The 18,528-nt window shown below is 43.6% G+C and overlaps 1 protein-coding gene across 3 annotated transcripts; it reads right to left on the reverse strand.

Moving 5' to 3' along the window:
- Window positions 1–4,634: 4,634 nt before the first annotated feature.
- LOC123990788 lies at window positions 4,635–18,253 on the reverse strand. 3 transcript variants are annotated; one of them, XM_046291654.1, is made up of 13 exons: window positions 18,096–18,253; window positions 11,298–11,492; window positions 10,958–11,154; window positions 10,782–10,853; window positions 10,357–10,369; window positions 8,852–9,046; window positions 8,512–8,708; window positions 8,336–8,407; window positions 7,914–7,929; window positions 6,409–6,603; window positions 6,063–6,265; window positions 5,928–5,962; window positions 4,635–5,147 (listed from the first exon to the last, which is right to left on the reverse strand). In XM_046291654.1, the coding sequence occupies exons 2-13, from the start codon at window positions 11,482–11,484 to the stop codon at window positions 5,060–5,062; spliced, it is 1,470 nt and encodes a 489-aa protein (XP_046147610.1). In that variant the 5' UTR covers window positions 11,485–11,492; window positions 18,096–18,253; the 3' UTR covers window positions 4,635–5,059. The 3 variants fall into 3 exon arrangements, with proteins under 3 accessions (XP_046147610.1, XP_046147609.1, XP_046147608.1); XM_046291653.1 differs by having other exon boundaries at window positions 4,636–5,147; window positions 7,914–7,926; window positions 10,357–10,372; XM_046291652.1 differs by having other exon boundaries at window positions 4,636–5,147; window positions 10,357–10,372.
- Between the last annotated feature and the right edge of the window lie 275 nt (window positions 18,254–18,528).

The raw sequence follows: 18,528 nt of genomic DNA on the forward strand, positions 1-18,528 counted from the left end.
TGCTCATTGGGCGCTGCACTGCGGCTGCTAAAACCTCTCCAACCTAATGTGTGTTTGTGTGTATGTGTGTGTATGTGTGTGTGTGTATATGTGTTTGTTTGTATGTGTGTGTGTATATATGTGTGTGTATATGTGTGTGTGTGTATATGGGGGATTAGGATAAAAGCAGAAGGCACAATTCCATCTCGCAGCGACTAATAAAGTATAGCATCTAATCAATGGGGTAATGAAAGAGTTTGTCACGTTCTGACCTTTATTTCCTTTGTTTTGTCTTTATTTAGTATGGTCAGGGTGTGAGTTGGGGTGGGCAGTCTTTGATTGAGAATCATACTTAGGTAGCCTGGGTTTCACTGTTGGTTTGTGGGTGTTTGTTTCTGTGTGAGTGTTTGTCGCCACACGGTACTGTTTCGGTTTCGTTCATGTTCACATTTATTGTTTTGTATTTCATAGTGTTCAGTTTATTTATTAAAGTAATCATCATGAACACTTACCACGCTGCATCTTGGTCCGATCCTTACTCCACTTCAGATGAAGAGGAGATCTGCCGTTACAGAAACACCCACCACAAAAAGTACCAAGCGGCGTGATAACGGGCAGCAGCAGCAGCGAACACAAGACTCCTGGACTTGGGAGGAGATTATGGACGGTAAAGGACCCTGGGCACAGCCAGGGGAATATCGACGTCCCAAGACAGAGCTGGAGGCAGCGAAGGCAGAGAGGCGCTGGTATGAGGAGGCAGCACGGCAGCGCGGCTGGAAGCCCGAGAGGCAGCCCCAAAAATTTGTTGGGGTGGCACACGGGGAGTGAGGTGAAGACAGGTAGGAGATCTGCGCCAACTTCCCATGCTTACCGGAGAGAGAGAGGGACCGGGCAGGCACCGTGTTATGCGGTGGAGCACACAGTCTCCCCAGTGCGTGTGCATAGCCCGGTGCGGTACATTCCAGCTCTTCGTATCGGCCGGGCTAGAGTGGGCCTGGAGCCAGGTGCCATGAAGCCGGCTTTACGTATCTGGTCTCCAGTGCGTCTCCTCGGGCCGGCGTACATGGCACCAGCCTTACGCATGGTGTCCCCGGTTCGCCAGCACAGCCCAGTGCGGGCTATTCCACCTTGCCGCACTGGCCTGGCTACCGGGAGCATTCAACCAGGTAAGGTTGGGCAGGCTCGGTGCTCAAGAGCTCCAGTGTGCCTGCACGGTCCGGTCTATCCAGTGCCACCTCCACGCACCAGCCCTCCGGGGGCAGCACCCCGCACCAGGCTGTCTCTCCGTCTTCTGCCTACAGGTGCTCCCGCCTGTACAGCGCTGCCAGAGCCTTCCTTCTCTTCAGCGCCGCCAGAGTTTCCCGTCTGTCCTGAGCTGCCAGAGTCTCCCGTCTGTCCTGAGCCACCAGAGTCTCCCGTCTGTCCTGAGCCACCAGAGTCTCCCGTCTGTCCTGAGCCGCCAGAGCCGCCAGTCTGTCGTGAGCCGCCAGACCCGCCAGTCTGTCCTGAGCCGCCAGTCAGCCAGGAGCCGCCAGCCAGCCAGGAGCCTCCAGAGCCGTCAGCCAGAAAGGAGCCTCCAGAGCCGTCAGCCAGCCAGGATCATCCAGAGCCGTCAGCCAGCCAGGAGCCACCAGAGCCGCCAATCAGCCAGGAGCCGCCAGAGCCGTCAGCCAGCCAGGAGCCGCCAGAGCCGTCAGTCAGCCAGGCGAAGCCAGAATCGCCCTTCACTCCGGAGCTGCCGGAGTCTCCCGTCCATTTGGGACCCGTGGCGTGGGTCCCCAGTCCAAGATTGGCGGCGAGGGTCGATGCTCTAAAGAGGCCATGGAGGCGGGCTAAGAGGCTCACCAAAACTATGGTGAAGCGCCAGACCCGCCATCGTGGACAGACGCCCACCCAGACCCTCCCCTATAGGTTCAGGTTTTGCGGCCGGAGTCCACACCTTTGGGGGGGATACTGTCACGTTCTGACCTTTATTTCCTTTGTTTTGTCTTTATTTAGTATGGTCAGGGCGTGAGTTGGGGTGGGCAGTCTGTTTGTTTTTCTATGTTTGGTTTCTGTTTCGGCCTAGTATGGTTCTCAATCAGAGGCAGGTGTCGTTAGTTGTGTCTGATTGAGAATCATACTTACGTAGCCTGGGTTTCACTGTTGGTTTGTGGGTGTTTGTTTCCGTGTGAGTGTTTGTTGCCACACGGTACTGTTTCGGTTTCGTTCATGTTCACATTTATTGTTTTGTATTTCATAGTGTTCAGTTTATTTATTAAAGTAATCATCATGAACACTTACCACGCTGCATCTTGGTCCGATCCTTACTCCTCTTCAGACGAAGAGGAGATCTGCCGTTACAGAGTTGGGACGTCCCAAGGATTACGTTTAGAATTTTCCACCCCAGATTACATTATGATTAAATTAAATGTAGTTATTGACCTCAAATAAGGCTTGAAGAACGAAGGGTTGCCTACACTCCTTTTTTGTACAGTATGAAGAAAAAATACATGCAGCTGACACAAATTGACACTCCCTCAGATGTGTTAATTCATTTTTATTAAAAGGTACAATCTGAGATATTCAATTCTGTTGAATAGTAATTTAATAGGCCCCTTGTCACACCCTGATCTGTTTCACCTGACTTTGTGATTGTCTCCACCCCCTCCATCTTCCCCATTATCCCCTGTGTATTTATACCGGTCTTCTTGGTTTGTCTGTTCCCAGTTCGTTTCGTTCATTCAGACCTATCAGTGGTTTTCCCCATGTTCCTGTCCTGTTCATAGCGCCCGTTTCCTAGTTTTCCCGGTTTTGACCTTTCTGCCTGCTCTGAGGCTGCCTACCGTCCTGTACCTTTGCCCCACTACTCTGGATTACCGACCTCTGCCTGACCTGATTCTGAGCCTGCCTGCCCGTACCTTTGCCTGCCCGTGTTCGATTTAATACACTTTTGTTACTTCAACATTGTCTGTACCTGGGTCTTACCTTTAAACCTGATGTATCTATTGATTCTTGAATAATATCTTATATGCCACGTGGGCTTAGTAGGTTACAGCTGTTGATGTTAGAGTAGTTATATTTCTCTTTATTCCACACCCAAGTGCCAGGGCTGCCATTGAGCCAAAACACTTCAGGATAATGTGATAATGCAACAACAACAAAAATATAATTTCAGCTATATTGAAATGCCACATGATTATGATCAACCCTGTGTCTGCAAAAACACAGTATGTAGCATAATAAAGTATATATATTTATATAAACACAACCGGTCAAAAGTTTAAGAACACCTACTCATTCAAGGGTTTTTCTTTATTTGTACTATTTTCTACATTGTAGAATAGTGAAGACGTCAAAACTATGAAATAACACATATGGAATCATGTAGTAACCAAAAAAGGGTTTTATATTTGAGCTTCAAATAGCAACCATTTGCTTTGATGACAGCTTTGCACACTCTTGGCATTCTCTCAACCAACTTCATAAGGTAGTCACCTGGAATGCATTTTAGTTAACAGGTGTGCCTTCTTAAAAGTTAATTTGTGGAATTTCTTTCCTTCTTAATGTGTTTGAGCCAATCAGTTGTGTTGTGACTAGGTGGGGGGTATACAGAAGATAGCCCTATTTGGTAAAATACCTAGACCATATTATGGCAAGAACATCTCAAATAAGCAAAGAGAAATGACAGTCCATCATTACTCTAAGACATGAAGGTCAGACAATACAGAACATTTCAAGAACTTTGAAAATTTCTTCAAGTGCAGTTGCAAAAACCATCAAGCACTATGATGAAACCGGCTCTCATGAGGACCGCCATAGGAAAGGAAGACCCAGAGTTACCTCTGCTGCAGAGGATATGTTCATTAGAGTTACCAGCCTCAGAAATTGCAGCCCAAATAAATGCTTCACAGAGTTCAAGTAACAGATACATCTCAACATCAACTGTTCAGAGGAAACTGTGTGAATCAGGCCTTCATGGTTTAATTGCTGCAATGAAAGCACTATTAAAGGACACCAATAATAAGAAGAGACTTGCTTGGGACAAGAAACACGAGCAATGGACATTAGACCGGTGGAAATGTATTTTTTGGTTTGGAGTCCAAATTGGAGATTTTTGGTTCCAACCGCCGTGTCGTTGTGAGACGTGGTGTGGGTGAATGGATGATCTCTGCATGTGTATTTCCTACCATAAAGCATGGAGGAGGAGGTGTTATGGTGTGGGGGTGCTTTGCTGGTGACACTGTCTGTGATTTATTTAGAATTCAAGGCACACTTAACCAGCATTGCTACCACAGTATTCTGCAGCGATATGCCATCCCCTCTGGTTTGGGCTCAGTGGGACTATCACTTGTTTTTCAACAGTACAATGACCCAACCTACCCCCAAGCTGTGTAAGGAAGGAGAGTGATGGAATACTGCATCAGATGGCCTGGCCTCCACAATCCCCCGACCTCAAACAAATTGAGATGGTTTGGGATAAGTCGGACCGCAGAGTGAAGGAAAAGCAGCCAACAAGTGCTCAGCATATGTGGGAACTCCTTCAATACTATTGGAAAAGCATTCCAGGTGAAGCTGGTTAAGAGAATGCCAAGTGTGCAAAGCTGTCATCAAGGCAAAGGGTGGCTACTTTGAATTATCTAAAAAATGTACTATATTTAGATTTGTTTTACACTTTTTTGGTTACTACATGATTCCATATGTGTTATTTCATAGTTTTGATGTCTTCACTATTATAAATAGTAAACGAATAGTAAAAATATTGAAAAACCCTTGAATGTAGGTGTTCTAAAACTGTTGGCAGGTAGTATATATTTATTTATACTCCCATCAAAAGTTGTCTCAAGCATTATATTACATTATCTTTATACTTATCCACATTAATGGAGTTAATTATTAAGCAATTTTGACAAAACACACTTTAGCTGTTCTAGACTCACTTAGGCTATAAGTGCATATTCTAACGCTTATAGTTAGTTATATTTCTAGGGTTAAATTGTCAAATGTTTTGACTATGAATAGACATTTTTCAAAATCAGACTTCAATCCACTTATTCGCTCATTATTATATCTTAAAGGCTGGGGAGCAATGTGCTTCATCTTAATGTTGCACTTCATGATTGCAAACAGGCACTTCAACTGTTGCAGTGTAAGCCTCAGTCACTCTGGCCAACCAATCTTTTGCCAACCTAAAGAAACAAACCCACATCAGATGTTACTGACAGTATCTTGTCCTGATATAAATCTAATATCCTTCAGCTTTATGAGAGTCAGGCCCTTGTTGTGGCATCCTAAATCCTAAACATCCATTGGATATGTTTTTCATCAAAGGGATACTTTGGAGTTTTGACAAAGAGCCCCTTTATGTACTTCCCCAGAGTCAGGTGAACTCGTGAATATCATTTTTATGTCTCTGTGTGCAGTTTGAAGGAAGTTGCTAACTAGCGCTTGTGCAATTACTAAATGTTGTTATTTTGTTATTTTGTTCGGTGTTCATTCTTTTAATAAAGAGAATGTACGCATACCACGCTGTGCCTTGGTCTGATCCGTTCAACGAACGTTGACACACGAACGTTGACACACGTTGACTTAGTTATTGTGCTAATGCTAGTCAACATTGGCTCATGAAACTACGTCTAACTTCCTTCATACTGGACACAGAGTGATCAAAATCATATCCACAAGTTCATCTGACTCTGGGGGGAGGAGATAAATGGCCTCCTTGCCAAAATCCCGAAGTATCCCTTTAATCTTCCTGTTATTCATAAAAGCAATGTCAGCATCATTGTCTTCTTCACACTGTAAAACACCCAGGAACAATTAACAGTACAACTAGGAGCTAGTGTGGTATCAATTTGCAGAATTCAATTTTGATTACTGAAGCTAACATAACATTTGAAATTGTACTTTCATCTTATCTTGATGTGACCTGTGTTCATGTAAACAATAATATCAATTAATATACTTACCAGATGATACGAGGGTAAAAGGAAGAAACTGCAATCTGTGAAAAAATAACAAGGAATTCAAACTGGTTCTCCTTGTATAAAATGTGTTCTATAGAGTCATATTGTATTTAAAATAGTGTACAAATTATAGAATACCTCAGGATGTATATTAAGCTTCTTCAGAATCTCTTTGACTGCTGCTTCATTGCGATGACACTCCAATAGTCCCTGGCTCTCATGGAAGAGACAGTCCACTGTGAGTATTACATCACCTCTGGTCACTAGTCTGCTGCTGTCAGGTACAGTGTAGTCTGGGTTGAAGGTGTGATGCTTCACTACCAAAATGGTAGGTTTACCAGCTGTCAAGAGAGTGAGGGACAAATAAGAGAATTTGGAATAAGATTCCATTTTTTGAGAAGTTTCTTTATGGATATTGTTGATCTGGAAATAGTCTCTGATGACAGACTGTTACAGTACACTTGGTTCTGGGTGCCAAGATTACCAGGAATCTGCTGCAGTGCTGCTTCAATATCAGTCCCGGCACGAGAGACAATGGGACAGAAAGCAATGATGACATCACTCTCCGCCGATGACGTCACCTTCGTTAAACCTTTTGTAGTGAGCCGGCGATTTATTTCCTCATGAGACCCCAGTGTATTCCCAGTCAGAATGGTAAAGAATTTCTCCATCTTCAACTCTATAGAATAATAAACATATGGTTTAAGTATGTGGTTAGGTAACTGTGACACCTCAGTTACAACATAAGCATATTCAAAGAGTCTTACAGCCTGCCATCATGATGGATCTCAGTTGCACGTTCCCTAAATGACAGCGTTGTAGGCTAACTTCAATTGTATTGAAGCCTCTGCTACAATAAAGACATCTAACTACCCTGCGGGAATCACTTGCTGTGCCCTTACAGGCAATGTCCGCTAAAATTGATGGGCACCGACAAAATGACAGAGCCCATTCATTTTGAATGGAAGGAAAGCGGATCAGGCTCAAATGAGCACGGCCAAATAAGTTCAGATAACAGAGGGATGCAAAACGTTGGAGATAGTGGAACTTTTAGCAAAGTCCTGGTGATATCGCGGTGTGATTGACCAATTGGGGACCATAACTGTTCGACTGGTGCACAAACATTCAGCACCATGCCAGCGCCACAGCAGCACAAACTACAGTAGATATCGGGGCAAACATTCTATGGGCTCGCAAACATTCAGCAACATGGACAGCGCCACGATCAGCGCAAACTATATACCTGCGCACAATTATTTAGGACAATGGACAGCGCCACGACCAGCGCAAACTGATAGCTAGTAGGCTTATTGTTTTCAGACACAACCTTTGTGCATCACTACAAGAATGACAGGTTTAGGAAACAAAATATATGTCAACTCTTAACAATGGATATGAGAAGCCTAGCAACGTATGCTGAATGTAATAACATGCACAAGTTACTGTTGCCATTGTCAATTACTTGTATTTCTACCCATCTAAACATGGAAGACAATAGCTGTCAGAGGAATTTGGTCAGATTACTGATTTGCCTGGAATCTGCTGCAGTGATGCTTCAATATCAGTCCTAGCATGAGAGACGGTGGGACAGAAAGCCATGACGACACTCTCCTCTGGTGATGTCACCTCAATTAAGCTAGTGGTTGCGGTGAGTTGCTGTGTTATGCCCTCATGAGACCCTAGAGTATTCCCAGATACAATAGCTAGTAGAGCTATCCTTGGCGCTACAGAGAGAAAAAACATTTAGGTAAAAAATGCCTGTGCTGCAACAATGGTACATTGTGGTACATTCACATGCGTCAAATTTGTTTGCAAAGTATGTCATGAAATACATAGGGGACATTTCGGAAATATGCCCCTGAAGGTGCAGTTGTATCCACTTTGCAGCCACACTTTTCTTAACCTGTGCTGCAGTGCAGGGAAACGTAATAAGCTTCCCCAACTGTGGGTATAATATCAATGTTCGATTTATAACAGGTACTTTCTTACCTTTTGGAAAATCCTGCTGCAACAGAGAGAAGTTCAGAAATTACCCCAGAAAGTAAACTCTCTCAATTTTGCATCAAAGTTAACAGTTTTTTGGTGCTGTGACTCATTCGATCACCCATTCAATGTCTATTAGCTGCTGGGGTTGCTACAGAGAGGAGGTCACAGGGGGGTCCAGTGTAGCCATGTCATTAGTAACCCTGCTGATTGCTTCATTGCTTATGGATTGTTTTTAGTTCCCAAAACTAATGTCTAGGCTTTAGTTAAGTGGTCTAATGCGGTCTTGACAGTCCATATTAAGTATGTTTAATCATTCCTAGGAAAGTGTCTGGACACCAGCATAATACATTGTATATTTTTGTACAGTTGTACACTCACATCAGCCGTTGAGCAAAGTACCAAAATCTCAAGTGAGAAAAAAATACCTCCAAGATTTTATGCTCAAGGGCTTCACTGGCTTCACCGGCTTCACTGGCTTCAATAATCTCCCAGTCATCCTGCAAGTTAAAATACACAGTATAAGTAAGTATGCAGGAGGTGCTACTTGGTGTTAGTATTCCCAACTAAAGCTTGCATTACCCCACTGGATAAACTACATTACCATTGGCAGTATTATGTCCACAATCTTTTTGAATGCTGCTTCATTGCGATGACACTCCAATAGTCCCTGGCTCTCATGGAAGAGACAGTCCACTGTGAGTATTACATCACCTCTGGTCACTAGTCTGCTGCTGTCAGGTACCGTGTAGTCTGGGTTGAAGGTGTGATGCTTCACTACCAAAATGGTAGGTTTACCAGCTGTCAAGAGAGTGAGGGACAAATAAGAGCATTTGGAATAAGATGCAACTTTTTGAGAAGTTTCTTTTTGGATATTGTTGATCTGGAAATAGTCTCTGATGACAGACTGTTACAGTACACTTTGTTCTGGGTGCCAAGATTACCAGGAATCTGCTGCAGTGCTGCTTCAATATCAGTCCCGGCACGAGAGACAATGGGACAGAAAGCAATGATGACATCACTCTCCGCCGATGACGTCACCTTCGTTAAACCTTTTGTAGTGAGCCGGCGATTTATTTCCTCATGAGACCCCAGTGTATTCCCAGTCAGAATGGTAAAGAACTTCTCCATCTTCAACTCTATAGAATAATAAACATATGGTTTAAGTATGTGGTTAAGAAACTGTGACACCTCAGTTACAACATAAGCATATTCAAAGAGTCTTACAGCCTGCCATCATGATGGATCTCAGTTGCACGTTCCCTAAATGACAGCGTTGTAGGCTAACTTCAATTGTATTGAAGCCTCTGCTACAATAAAGACATCTAACTACCCTGCGGGAATCACTTGCTGTGCCCTTACAGGCAATGTCCGCTAAAATTGATGGGCACCGACAAAATGACAGAGCCCATTCATTTTGAATGGAAGGAAAGCGGATCAGGCTCAAATGAGCACGGCCAAATAAGTTCAGATAACAGAGGGATGCAAAACGTTGGAGATAGTGGAACTTTTAGCAAAGTCCTGGTGATATCGCGGTGTGATTGACCAATTGGGGACCATAACTGTTCGACTGGTGCACAAACATTCAGCACCATGCCAGCGCCACAGCAGCACAAACTACAGTAGATATCGGGGCAAACATTCTATGGGCTCGCAAACATTCAGCAACATGGACAGCGCCACGATCAGCGCAAACTATATACCTGCGCACAATTATTTAGGACAATGGACAGCGCCACGACCAGCGCAAACTGATAGCTAGTAGGCTTATTGTTTACAGACACAACCTTTGTGCATCACTACAAGAATGACAGGTTTAGGAAACAAAATATATGTCAACTCTTAACAATGGATATGAGAAGCCTAGCAACGTATGCTGAATGTAATAACATGCACAAGTTACTGTTGCCATTGTCAATTACTTGTATTTCTACCCATCTAAACATGGAAGACAATAGCTGTCAGAGGAATTTGGTCAGATTACTGATTTGCCTGGAATCTGCTGCAGTGATGCTTCAATATCAGTCCTAACATGAGAGACGGTGGGACAGAAAGCCATGACGACACTCTCCTCTGGTGATGTCACCTCAATTAAGCTAGTGGTTGCGGTGAGTTGCTGTGTTATGCCCTCATGAGACCCTAGAGTATTCCCAGATATAATAGCTAGTAGAGCTATCCTTGGCACTACAGAGAGAAAAAACATTTAGGTAAAAAATGCCTGTGCTGCAACAATGGTACATTGTGGTACATTCACATGCGTCAAATTTGTTTGCAAAGTATGTCATGAAATACATAGGGGACATTTCGGAAATATGCCCCTGAAGGTGCAGTTGTATCCACTTTGCAGCCACACTTTTCTTAACCTGTGCTGCAGTGCAGGGAAACGTAATAAGCTTCCCCAACTGTGGGTATAATATCAATGTTCGATTTATAACAGGTACTTTCTTACCTTTTGGAAAATCCTGCTGCAACAGAGAGAGAAGTTCAGAAATTACCCCAGAAAGTAAACTCTCTCAATTTTGCATCAAAGTTAACAGTTTTTTGGTGCTGTGACTCATTCCGATCACCCATTCAATGTCTATTAGCTGCTGGGGTTGCTACAGAGAGGAGGTCACAGGGGGGTCCAGTGTAGCCATGTCATTAGTAACCCTGCTGATTGCTTCATTGCTTATGGATTGTTTTTAGTTCCCAAAGCTAATGTCTAGGCTTTAGTTAAGTGGTCTAATGCGGTCTTGACAGTCCATATTAAGTATGTTTAATCATTCCTAGGAAAGTGTCTGGACACCAGCATAATACATTGTATATTTTTGTACAGTTGTACACTCACATCAGCCGTTGAGCAAAGTACCAAAATCTCAAGTGAGAAAAAAATACCTCCAAGATTTTATGCTCAAGGGCTTCACTGGCTTCACCGGCTTCACTGGCTTCAATAATCTCCCAGTCATCCTGCAAGTTAAAATACACAGTATAAGTAAGTATGCAGGAGGTGCTACTTGGTGTTAGTATTCCCAACTAAAGCTTGCATTACCCCACTGGATAAACTACATTACCATTGGCAGTATTATGTCCACAATCTTTTTGAATGCTGCTTCATTGCGATGACACTCCAATATTCCCTGGCTCTCATGGAAGAGACAGTCCACTGTGAGTATTACATCACCTCTGGTCACTAGTCTGCTGCTGTCAGGTACCGTGTAGTCTGGGTTGAAGGTGTGATGCTTCACTACCAAAATGGTAGGTTTACCAGCTGTCAAGAGAGTGAGGGACAAATAAGAGCATTTGGAATAAGATGCAACTTTTTGAGAAGTTTCTTTTTGGATATTGTTGATCTGGAAATAGTCTCTGATGACAGACTGTTACAGTACACTTGGTTCTGGGTGCCAAGATTACCAGGAATCTGCTGCAGTGCTGCTTCAATATCAGTCCCGGCACGAGAGACAATGGGACAGAAAGCAATGATGACATCACTCTCCGCCGATGACGTCACCTTCGTTAAACCTTTTGTAGTGAGCCGGCGATTTATTTCCTCATGAGACCCCAGTGTATTCCCAGTCAGAATGGTAAAGAACTTCTCCATCTTCAACTCTATAGAATAATAAACATATGGTTTAAGTATGTGGTTAAGAAACTGTGACACCTCAGTTACAACATAAGCATATTCAAAGAGTCTTACAGCCTGCCATCATGATGGATCTCAGTTGCACGTTCCCTAAATGACAGCGTTGTAGGCTAACTTCAATTGTATTGAAGCCTCTGCTACAATAAAGACATCTAACTACCCTGCGGGAATCACTTGCTGTGCCCTTACAGGCAATGTCCGCTAAAATTGATGGGCAACTTTTAGCAAAGTCCTGGTGATATCGCAGTGTGATTGACCAATTGGGGACCATAACTGTTCGACTGGTGCACAAACATTCAGCACCATGCCAGCGCCACAGCAGCACAAACTACAGTAGATATCGGGGCAAACATTCTAAGGGCGCGCAAACATTCAGCAACAAGGACAGCGCCACGATCAGCGCAAACTATATACCTGTGCACAATTATTCAGGACCATAGACAGCGCCACGATCAGCCAAACTATATACCTACGCACAATTATTTAGGCCAATGGACAGCGCCACGACCAGCGCAAACTGATAGCTAGTAGGCTTATTGTTTTCAGACAGGTTTAGGAAACAAAATATATGTCAACTCTTAACAATGGATATGAGAAGCCTAGCAATGTATGCTGAATGTAATAACATGCACAAGTTACTGTTGCCATTGTCAATTACTTGTATTTCTACCCATCTAAACATGGAAGAAAGTAACTGTCAAAGGAATTTGGTCAGATTACTGAATTGCCTGGAATTACATTTACATTTACATTTAAGTCATTTAGCAGACGCTCTTATCCAGAGCGACTTACAAATTGGTGCATTCACCTTATGACATCCAGTGGAACAGCCACTTTACAATAGTGCATCTAAATATTTTAAGGGGGGAGGGGGTGAGAAGGATTACTTTATCCTATCCTAAGTATTCCTTAAAGAGGTGGGGTTTCAGGTGTCTCCGGAAGGTGGTGATTGACTCCGCTGTCCTGGCGTCGTGAGGGAGTTTGTTCCACCATTGGGGAGCCAGAGCAGCGAACAGTTTTGACTGGGCTGAGCGGGAACTGTACTTCCTCAGTGGTAGGGAGGCGAGCAGGCCAGAGGTGGATGAACGCAGTGCCCTTATTTGGGTGTAGGGCCTGATCAGAGCCTGGAGGTACTGAGGTGCAATTCCCCTCACAGCTCCGTAGGCAAGCACCATGGTCTTGTAGCGGATGCGAGCTTCAACTGGAAGCCAGTGGAGAGAGCGGAGGAGCGGGGTGACGTGAGAGAACTTGGGAAGGTTGAACACTAGACGGGCTGCGGCGTTCTGGATGAGTTGTAGGGGTTTAATGGCACAGGCAGGGAGCCCAGCCAACAGCGAGTTGCAGTAATCCAGACGGGAGATGACAAGTGCCTGGATTAGGACCTGCGCCGCTTCCTGTGTGAGGCAGGGTCGTACTCTGCGGATGTTGTAGAGCATGAACCTACAGGAACGGGCCACCGCCTTGATGTTAGTTGAGAACGACAGGGTGTTGTCCAGGATCACGCCAAGGTTCTTAGCGCTCTGGGAGGAGGACACAATGGAGTTGTCAACCGTGATGGCGAGATCATGGAACGGGCAGTCCTTCCCCGGGAGGAAGAGCAGCTCCGTCTTGCCGAAGTTCAGCTTGAGGTGGTGATCCGTCATCCACACTGATATGTCTGCCAGACATGCAGAGATGCGATTCGCCACCTGGTCATCAGAAGGGGGAAAGGAGAAGATTAATTGTGTGTCGTCTGCATAGCAATGATAGGAGAGACCATGTGAGGTTATGACAGAGCCAAATGACTTGGTGTATAGCGAGAATAGGAGAGGGCCTAGAACAGAGCCCTGGGGGACACCAGTGGTGAGAGCGCGTGGTGAGGAGACAGATTCTCGCCACGCCACCTGGTAGGAGCGACCTGTCAGGTAGGACGCAATCCAAGCGTGGGCCGCGCCGGAGATGCCCAACTCGGAGAGGGTGGAGAGGAGGATCTGATGGTTCACAGTATCGAAGGCAGCCGATAGGTCTAGATAGAAGGATGAGAGCAGAGGAGAGAGAGTTAGCTTTAGCGGTGCGGAGCGCCTCCGTGATACAGAGAAGAGCAGTCTCAGTTGAATGACTAGTCTTGAAACCTGACTGATTTGGATCAAGAAGGTCATTCTGAGAGAGATAGAGGGAGAGCTGACCAAGGACGGCAATTTCAAGAGTTTTGGAGAGAAAAGAAAGAAGGGATACTGGTCTGTAGTTGTTAACATCGGAGGGATCGAGTGTAGGTTTTTTCTGAAGGGGTGCAACTCTCGCTCTCTTGAAGACGGAAGGGACGTAGCCAGCGGTCAGGGATAAGTTGATGAGCGAGGTGAGGTAAGGGAGAAGGTCTCCGGAAATGGTCTGGAGAAGAGAGGAGGGGATTTAGACAATACATATTTTGTAAGGCCTTCTTTTGAGGGCCTAGTTTGACTCTAATATAGTGTTCTGAAACTCAGTTTACAGGCCACGTCAGGCCTGCAAGTCACATTATGCTGGCTTGCAAAGTGATGTGTAATTGCTATTGGAATCCAGACAGAGAGGTGATATCCAACATTTTGAATTTTTATTCACCTATATTCTGCATTCAGAATGACTGCCATAAAGCAGCAATCAGTAGTTGAAACGGTAACAAAGTATCCCCCCTGTTTTGGTAAGAAGCTGAGGGGTGAGGCTGGAGAAATGTAACCTCTCTCAAATACAAAGCTATGCATGCAAGGACTGACCATACATGATATGACAATGATAGTTTTAAACATGTTTTGAGGCTATATAGTGTTTGTTCACATTTACCTTGCTTACAAACCCACAAAACAAGCTTATATTTTGGGTTCCGAATGGGTACGACAACTAAACCCATGAGCATGAGTACATGTCATTCATTTATAAGTCCAACAATAGGGATAGCAGCTGCTGATTGCCCCTTTAAAACATCTAAACTGGAACAACCATTTCAGTAATGGGTGCAAAACGTCCAAGTAACAGATTGGAATAGCAAAGCAAAATGTATGTTATTTAAATTTGAGTAGCATAGGGTAATTAATAAATCAACATACAGTACCAGTCAAAAGTTTGGACACACCTACTCATTCAAGGGTTGCTATTTTTACTATTTTCTACATTGCAGAATAATAGTGAAGCCATCAAAACTATGTAATAACACATATGGAATCACGTAGTAACCAAAAAAAATGGTAAACAAATCAAAATATATTTTAGATTCTTCAAAGAGGCCACACTTTGCCTTGATGACAGCTTTGCACACTCTTGGCTTTCTCTACCAGCTTCAAGGGAAATTATTTTCCAACAGTCTTGAAGGAGTTCCCACATATGCTGAGCACTTGTTGGCTGCTTTTCCTCCACTCTGCTGTCCAACTCATCCCAAACCATCTCAATTGGGTTGAAGTCGGGTGATTGTGGAGGCCAGGTCATCTAATGCAGCACAGCACTGTTTTTTGGTCAAATAGTCCTTACACAGCCTGAAGGTGTGTTTTAGGTCATTGTCCTGTTGAAAAACAAATGATAGCCCCACTAAGCGCAAACAAGAGGGGATGGCGTATCGCTGCAAAATGCTCTGGTAGTCCATGCTGGTTGAGTTGAGTTTTTCTTTTTTTTACAGGGACAGTGCACATTAATCAACGTTTCAGTAAATGTGCCGATTTTAGCCAGCCGGCTAATTTTCAACCGCAGTCCCTGGGCAGGTTATTAAAAACAATTACAATATAGACAATAGCAACATAGGACAAGCAAGACATAGCATACAGACATAGCAACATAGGACAAGCAAGACGTAGCATACAGACATAGCAACATAGAACAAAAAGCAGCTAAAAAAAGTGTGACTTGAATAAATAACTGACAGTGCCACCAACAAAGCACCCCCACATCTCATCCTCCATGCTTCACAGTGGGAACCACACATATGGAGATCATCCATTCACCTACTCTGCATCTCACAAAGACAGGGCGGTTTGAATCAAAAATCAGAAATTTGGACTAATCAGACCAAAGGACAGATTCCACCAGTCTAATGTCAATTGCTTGTGTTTCTTGGCCCAAGTAAGTCTCTTCTTACTGGTGTCCTTTAGTAGTGGTTTCTTTGCAGCAATTTGTCCATGAAGGCCTGATTTACGCAGTCTCTTCTGAACAGTTGATGTTGAGACAAGTCTGATACATGAACTCTGTGACGCATTTATTTGGGCTGCAATTTCTGAGGTGCTGTCACGACGTCCGCCGAAGTCGGCCCTTCTCCTTGTTCCGGTGGTGTTCGGCTCTGGCATACATTCCTGTTCTGTCCGTGATTGTTTATGTCGTTAGTGGTTGTGTTATGTGCTAGTGTTTTTTGTATGTTCCCATTTGGATTTTTGCTTGATATTTTGAGTAAACTCATTTATGTTACTCAATACCTGTGTCCTGCTTCTGACTCCGCTATAACTCTGCACCCAATAGCTGACAGGTGCAGTTAACGCTAATGAACTAATCCTCTGCAGCAGAGGTAACTCTGGGTCTTTCTTTTCTGTGGCGGTCCTCATTGAGAGACAGTTTAATAGCGCTTGATGGTTTTGTGACTGCACTTGAAGAAACTTTCAAAGTTCTTGACATTTTCCACATTGACTGACCTTCATGTCTTAGAGTAATGATGGCCTGTTGTTTCTCTTTGCTTATTTAAGCTGTTCGTGCCATAACATGGACTTGTCTTTTACCAAATAGGGCTATCTTCTGCATACCACCCCTACCTTGTCACAATACAACTGATTGGCTCAAACGCATTAAGAAGGAAAGGAATTCCACAAATGAACTTAAATGCATTCCATGTGACTACCTTTAAAAAAACATATATATTCTATTTTTATTTCACCTTTATTTAACCAGGTAGGCTAGTTGAGAACAAGTTCTCATTTACAACTGTGACCTGGCCAAGATAAAGCAAAGCAGTTAGACAGAAACAACAACACAGAGCTATAAATGGGATAAACAAACGTACAGTCAATAACAAGTTGGGCAAATGTATATACAGTGTGTCTAAATGTAATAAGATTAGGGAGGTAAGGCAATAAATAGGCCGTAGTGGCGAAATAAATTACAATTTCGCATTAACACTGGAGTGAAAGATGTGCAGATGATGATGTGCAAGTAGGGATACTGGGGTGCAAAAGAGCAAAAAAAATAACAATATGGGGATGAGGTAGTTGGGTGGGCTATTTACAGATGGGCTGTGTACAGGTGTAGTGATCGGTAAACTGCTCTGACAACTGATGCTTAAACTTAGTGAGGGAGATATACGTCTCCAGCTTCAGTGATTTTTGCAATTCGTTCCAGTCATTAGCAGCAGAGAACTGGAAGAAAAGGCGGCCAAAGAAGGTGTTGGTTTTGGGGATGACCAGTGAAATATATACCTGCTGGAGTGCGTGCTACGGGTGGATGTTACTATGTTGACCAGTGAGCTGAGATAAGGCGGGGCTTTACCTAGCAAAGACTTATACATGACCTGGAGCCAGTGGGTTTGGCGACGAATATGAAGCGAGGGCCAACCAACGAGAGCATACAGGTCGCAGTGGTGGGCAGTGTATGGGGCTTTGCGGACGGCACTTCCCCCTCTATATCAGTATAGATGGTTATCAAAATGTGTTATTTCTTGTGTATGCCAGGCTGCTATTGTACTTTAAATAAATCCCGTGGATAAAAAATGGCCACGTTAGCTACCGCCTGCGACACTACCATGATACCCAGTTTGATTGACTTTAAATCGGCAAGTACGTTGATACAACACTGCTGCAGTGGTTTTCGATTTACTCGTCGTCCAGCCCAATCAGCCACGCAAAACGGTAGCAACAAATCTGCCCAACGAGCTGACTTGATTTCCATATACACACTCCTTTCGACACACCCACTCGCTAATACTCCAGATTGCCATATTGTGCTGCAGCTACCCATACATGGAAATACAGTACATAGCCTAATTAAATTGTGGTTGGGGCAAGAAAAATATGCCCAATTCAATAATATCAATTTGTTTACCTGCACAATACTCTCTCGATGTCAATCAACAGAGAAAATAAACAAACTAATCACAACGTCAGGTTTGGATGAGAGGGTCGTCAAACACCAGATCAAAAGTGATATTATCTTATTAACATGTTATGTAAACATGTCCGTACTGCTTCTACTTTCACGCTTGAAACATCCTCCTGATTTCGGGTAATCAGAAAGTGAAAGTGTCCACAGCCCGTTGGTCGGGGATAACGTTCAACGCATATTCAGCCAACACTCTTTTGCTCTGACAAAAATAATTGATCTATTCGTTTTTATTGGTTAATTTCACAACAGCTCATTCTTGTCACAACAATACAAAATGTTCGAATTGCATTACACAATGCAAATATTGATTGGTTTTACCATAATAATCTACATGAATTTGTGAGTTCATTGACTTACTATTCACTGACCCTGCAAAGCAACACAGAAAGCTTCACTTGTTATTGAAATACATAGCCAATTGCATCGATTGTGACTGAGGCAAGAAAAAGATGTGCAATTTAAGAATATCAATTCGTTTAGCTACTTACCGCACAATATTGTCACGATGTCAACCAAGACAGAAAATAAACAAAGTAGTCACAAACATCAGGTTTGGATGAGAGCGTCGTCAAATACCAGATCAAAGTCGTATTATCTTAACTTGATCTGTCTGTCTGTACTGCTCTTCCAGTAATCAGAAAGTGAAAGTATACACAGCCCGTTGGTCGGGGATAACGTTCAACGCATCATCAATCAACACTCTCGCTCTGACAAAAATAAATGTATCTATTCGTTTTTATTGGTTACTGTCACAACAGTTCTTTCTTTTCACAACAATACACCATTTTCTGATAAAGTAAAGGTCAAATTGCATTACATAATGTAAATATTGATTGGTTTAACAATAATAATCTGCATGAATTTATGAGTTCGTTGACTGACTGTATTTCACTGACGCTGCAAAGCAACACAAACAACAGG

Source organism: Oncorhynchus gorbuscha, linkage group LG12 (genome assembly GCF_021184085.1).
Source record: "Oncorhynchus gorbuscha isolate QuinsamMale2020 ecotype Even-year linkage group LG12, OgorEven_v1.0, whole genome shotgun sequence".
Taxonomy (NCBI): domain Eukaryota; kingdom Metazoa; phylum Chordata; class Actinopteri; order Salmoniformes; family Salmonidae; genus Oncorhynchus; species Oncorhynchus gorbuscha.